This window comes from Coregonus clupeaformis, unplaced genomic scaffold (assembly GCF_020615455.1).
Source record: "Coregonus clupeaformis isolate EN_2021a unplaced genomic scaffold, ASM2061545v1 scaf0236, whole genome shotgun sequence".
Lineage (NCBI taxonomy): Eukaryota > Metazoa > Chordata > Actinopteri > Salmoniformes > Salmonidae > Coregonus > Coregonus clupeaformis.
Window position 1 is genome coordinate 1 of NW_025533691.1, and position 6,144 is coordinate 6,144.

Consider the following 6,144-nt stretch of genomic DNA (forward strand, 5'->3'; position numbering starts at 1 on the left):
CTCTCTCTCTCTCTCTCTCTCTCTCTCTCTCTCTCTCTCTCTCTCTCTCTCTCTCTCTCTCTCTCTCCAGATGAAGAGTCAACAGAAGAATGAGGGGAGTGTGGGGCTGTACACATACCCCGTCCTGCAGGCTGCAGATATTCTCCTCTACAAGTGAGATCAGTCTCTACAGTACCACATTGTGTGTGTTGTTGTTGCCTCAAATGAATAAAATATTGAAGACAACATTTGGGCTTTTCTCCTGTATATTCTTACAGGTCCACTCACGTCCCAGTAGGAGAAGATCAGGTACAACATCTGGAGCTGGCTCAGGACCTGGCCCGCATCTTCAACAACACATACGGAGACTTCTTCCCTGAACCACGTGCTCTGCTCAGTAAGTCAGCACACTGTATGATCATTGGTTATATTTGCAGGCAGAGTACTCTCAACATTTCTCTCTCTCTCATACACGTCCAGATGCAAATGTTTACACAGACAGACAGACAGACAGACACATGGCCAGCATATTCTACTGATGGAGACTCTGAGACCCCCTTTTATTCTCCATTATAGCCATCATAAAAGCACAAGATGTAACCAACCATGCGTGCAATGGAGCTTTGATTAAAGGACTGTTCCTGTCCTCGTATATCTGAGAAATAGAGTGATAATAGATTATTTATTTTTTTGGGGGGGGTTGGTATGTCCTCAAGATGACTTGGTGTGTGTGTGTGTGTGTGTGTGTGTGTGTGTGTGCGTGTGTTGAGATGAATAGATAGAAAGTGTGTGTGTATTACAGTGGTTGGCTCAGGCTGGTTGATGCTGTCTTCATGTGCTGTGTTTGACTGTTTACTGCTGGATGCTTTGTGGGAAAGAGACACGAGCAGCAGTTTCTGACACCTGCCAATCATCACCTCACAGCATACTGCCAGGACCTGGTTCTTATGGTGACATGATTCATCTGATGCAATGATATCATGCATACATCCATCTTAATAAGAGGCTATAACACAACCCAGCCTTAACAAGACCTATTCTCTTTCATCCCAATCAGGCTCCACGCGGAAGGTAAAATCCCTCCGTGACCCCTCCTCCAAGATGTCCAAATCAGACCCCCAGAAGATGGCCACTGTCAACCTCACCGACTCTCCCGACGACATCGTCCTCAAGATCCGCCGCGCCGTCACAGACTTCACCTCTGAGGTGACCTTTGACCCTGAGGCTCGTCCAGGCGTGTCCAACCTGGTTCTGATGCATGCGGCGGTGGTGGGGTGCACGGTAGAGGAGGTGGTAAGGTGGGCCAAGGGGCTGGACACGGGAAAGTACAAACAGCTGGTAGCGGAGGCCGTGGTGCAGCGCCTCACGCCAATCAGGGAGGAGATTGAGAGGCTGAGGGGGGACAGGGGGCACCTGGAGAGGCTTCTGGCCCACGGAGCCCACAGGGCCAGGGAACTGGCTGCACCTGTCCTCAAGGAGGTCCGCCACCGAGTAGGCTTCTGCTGAGGGGAAAAGGAGGTCAAAAATTGCCCATTGTTTTCTATGATTTGTCAATTAATTAATTGAATTTTAATTTACTTCTGAATTAACTGAATTGATCCCAATCCAGAAAGGCGGGTTGAGAAATTTGAAAGACTTGTTGCACAGATGAAAGTGCGACAGACAGACTGACAAAAGGAACTGGCACTCTGTTTTGTGTGGGGACTGGAAGATTGGCTATGGTGATTGACTATGTGTTGTCATTTATGAGGCTCTGCCTTGTTTCATATTGCTGCCAATGCTTTTTTATTATTTAAAGAATAAATATGTACAGTATGCTCTGTGGGTTTCTCAAGCTCTATCACACAACCCACACACCTCTTCCCTTCATGGCCTTCATCAGACAGTCTGTGGGTAGTGAGTATGCTAATGCACTGTCAATAGGAGGTATTCTGCCTGTTCAGTTGTGGGCTTTGGTCTACAGATGGAGATGGAACATAGAGAAGAGCTCAGCCTCACTGTGATACTTGGATAGACTAACCTGAGATCCAGACTGCTTAGGATAATATTTTCACCCTCTGTGGTTCATCCTGATATTTTCTCCCACAGTCCTGGTGATGGAACAGATCCCTCTGTGGGAGCTGGACTGTGGAAAATATGGCTGAAAATATAGGCTATTCATATTAGCCAATGATAGCCTACAAGGACTAAGGAGTAGGCTACCAAATTCAATTTAAGACATGCAATATATTTGTATATTCTTTCAGTAGAGGATCTTTCAGTATAAAATGTATCATATATTTTATAAGATCATTTGAATGTAAATGTAATCGAATCTAGCATGAGTAAAATAAAAACGGGTTTATTTGAATTTCAAACGTTTTTACGAAGGAGGTCGACTTGATTTATATATTTAAAAACATATATTTTTGCCTACCTCGGCTGAATCTCCTCTCGGATTTATATTCGATCCAGACATCATCTGTGGCCGAAATATGTCCTGGTTTGTAGGCCTATCCTATAGTAGTGTTAAATGGAGTGTATGCCCAATTTGTCCATATGAAAAGCTGCATTGTATCTCAATGGTATAGGCGCTTCCATCAGAGCATAGGCTACAAACTCGTCTGAAAATAGCAGCTGAAATACTCGGAAAGGACTGAAAGGCATTTTCATTGGCAACACATGTAGCCGGACTCAGGCTACTTTATGAAGTGTTAGATGAATTTAATTAAAATAGAAAACAGTAACGGAGGCAAATGCACTTTCAAAAGTTTATGAAATGTATTTCATATTCATCTTATTTGACACAAAAAACAAACATTGAAGTTTTTGTATTCATGTTTTACTTTTTTTTAACTTTTGTACTAGTAAGCTAATTGATTTAGGCTACTCAGAAGTTAGAAATAACAATGTACCCCTTCACTAATAATGTTTTAGTACTTAGTATGTAATGAATTAATCTCAGAAATGCATTAGCCAAAGTTTGGTTAGGCTATTGATAGGCCTATTTAAATCTTGCCCAATTGTGTTTTTCAGAGCAACCAATCATGTCCAGAAACATAAAATAGACTGTCATTATTAAATCTCTGCTTGATTATTAAATCTGCTTGATTTAGCATTTGTTATATTTGGCATTTTTATACATATTCTGTATTTCCATTGAAGAAAGCAATAATTAATAAACACACTACTGTAAATAAATGGACACTAACTGTTATAAAACTTAAATAAATGGTGAGAAATGTTCGGTCTGAAGCCATACGGCTATGGGTTTCACAACCATATAATAATGATGATACAAGTTATATCACCTTAAAAAGGGTTTATTTACCACCTATGGGGTATACGATGTTGGGAATAGTGGCATAGGAGAGTCTGAAAGGAATTAAATACTGTAACCCTAAGCTATGTTCAGTGTCAGCAGCAATTTCCAGTGAGAAATGTTCAATCTGAAGCCATTCTCAATGTCACCTTAAATGCAAACTTCATCATCCAAACATCACACGGAACACATCCACAGCCAAACTCATTCCATAAACCAGTCTAAATAACGGGTTGTGCTGACAAACAAAACATAAGTTAGCGACCTAACAGCTAGACTTGTTTACAATGTACCACATCTCTGGTGAGGACAAGGGAGAAATGTAATATTGTTTAGAAAAGAGATGTGTGTCAGCTAAACTAACAGCAGCTAAATTCTATCTGATGGCATCCATGTTTGTTTGTTTGTTAGACAAGCGAAAACTCAGAATGCCATTCACTATAAGACGCAAATAAACAAAGTCAAAGATGTCTACGCCCATTGCCTGAAAAATATTCACTTAGTTTGACCACTTTTCAGCATATTACATGTACTTGTTAGTGTATACAAGAACCAGAGCACATGGCTTGACAAGTCGTTTACCGTTTTTGACAAAACACAAAGCAAATAAAATGTTTTCACCTCACAGATCATCACACCAAATACAAGCCTATTACCTAGCCTAACCGTAGCGCGAAAGCTAAACAGGGATGAAACCATTTTAGGGGGATTTGTGGGGGGGGTTTCAAGTCCATGGGGGGTAGAAATGGAGGAAGGCATCGTAGGGGGATATGATGCAGGAAATATTACTATGATGGGGGATTTATCAATAAATGGGGGGCAAACACAGAAGTTTATACGCTAAATAAAAATAAAACTCCTGGAAAAGGGGGTCTGAGCTGGCAACCCTGAGGTACCATAGTTACAATCTGATGCCGCATTCAAAACAACTGGGAACTCGGAAATCTCCGACTTCAGTGCGTTCAAGACAACTGGGAATTCTGAAAAAAATGAACTCAGACTGGGAAAAATCATTTTGAACGGTCATCCAACTCAGAATTACAACTCTGGAACTATGGCCTCTTTCTAGAGCTCTGACCTGAAGTTCACTGACGTCATGATTTTACTTAGTATTTTTCTGAGTTCCCAGTTGCCTTGAAAGTACCATAAATCAGTCGAGTGAACTGTGACCAAAATGTTATGTTTGTGCTTTTCTATAAACCAATTTCTGTGTACATGCAAGTGACTGAAGGAATCCTCACTATCAGTATCTGCAATTTGGCAGTACGCCCAGAACATTTGTACATTTACCAGACGCTCTTATCCAGCACGACTTACAGTTAGTGAATGCATACATGTATATATTTTTTTCATACTGGCCCCCCGTGGGAAACGAACCCACATCCCTGCCGGCCAAACCCTCCCATACCTTGGACGACGCTGGACCAATTGTGCGCCGCCCATGGGTCTCCCGGTCGCGGCCGGCTGCGACAGAGCCTGGACTCGAACCAGGATCTCTAGTGGCACAGCTAGCACTGCGATGCAGTGCCTTAGACCACTGCGCCACTCGGGAGTACCTTGTTTAGAGAAAGGGATATCTCCATTTCAAGGTCTCAGCTTAGAGAGAAGAAGCCTTGTGAGGTATTGGTCTGTCACATGCATGACCCAGTATTGGTCGTCTCATGAATGAAGCAAACATTAATTATGAATGATGCAAATACGGGACTGCCCCGTTAGAGCTCACTTCAGACTGGTACTTTATGCATCTAAGTTTGACTGTGACCTCTCCAGCTTGCTGACAATAAAGAGTGATTCATTTAATATTGACTTTGAGTGTCCCTGTGTAAGGATTTCCACGACAATTTGGCGTCAACAAACAGGATGACTGATTCTGCCTGCGGAGCTTTCCAGTGGGGGTCTGCGAGGAAACCGGTGGCGCTTTTTAAAAAGTGTGAGGGAAATTCCCGTCTGACCAAAAGACGACGAGACCCGCCCAGACCAGACCCTTACTGTGAGCTGCCCAGGGGGAGACACATCATCCGTGAACAATTGAGGGACGGCAACTGATAAAACAATTAATACAAAATATTATAAAACAATAAAACTAAACATAAAGATGTAGAAGGAGGGTACCACTAGTTCAAGATGTTATTCTATATGAATGGGAAGTGTGTTTGGGAATAGTACTAAGTGAATGTGGGTGTGATTATGAGTTATGACATATTAAGTTGATTTAAATTTGGATAATAAATTGATTGAAATTATTAATATTAAGATTTAAATTTGGATAATAAGATTGATTTAAATTAGGATAATAAGAGATTGAAATGTAGCTATAACGTACTGAGTGAATGAGAGCTGTCAGGGGACTAGCTCCGGTGTGAATGTGAGCTGAGTTTTCCAGTTCTGTGTGAGAGAGTTTTTCCATCTATAACGTTATCTAGGGGTTCCGTCCACCACCACCCATCGTAGTCTGGGACTACTAATAATAGCACAGGGTGTTGTTTTATATGTATAGGTAGCGGTCTATAGTCATTTCTGAATTGTCTATGTGGTCTGGGACCACTGTCTCTGGGAGGCTAGAACCGTTGAAGATACATATGGTGCATAGATGCACATGGAGTGGTGTGGGTGTGAATACCTAAGTATAGTTATATAGGGAAAATAATGAATACCCCAACCAGTTCTGTGTGAGCTGAGCTTTTCGATCTATAACAATATCTAGGGGTTCTGTCCACCACCGCCCATCGATCAAATCAAATCAAATTGTATTGGCCACATGCGCCGAATACAACAGGTGCAGACATTACAGTGAAATGCTTACTTACAGCCCTTAACCAACAGTGCATTTATTTTTAATAAAAAATAAAAATAAAACAACAACA

General features: G+C 41.8%; 1 protein-coding gene across 1 annotated transcript; it reads left to right on the forward strand.

Annotated features, from left to right (window-relative positions):
• Nucleotides 1–70: 70 nt before the first annotated feature.
• On the forward strand, nt 71–3,205 carry wars2 (tryptophanyl tRNA synthetase 2, mitochondrial; the record flags this gene model as incomplete). The annotated part of the gene is given in 3 exon segments (XM_045214335.1): nt 71–153; nt 258–376; nt 1,037–3,205. Coding segments are annotated over 3 exon segments (651 nt in total), but the record flags the coding sequence as incomplete, so codon positions are not given.
• Between the last annotated feature and the right edge of the window lie 2,939 nt (nt 3,206–6,144).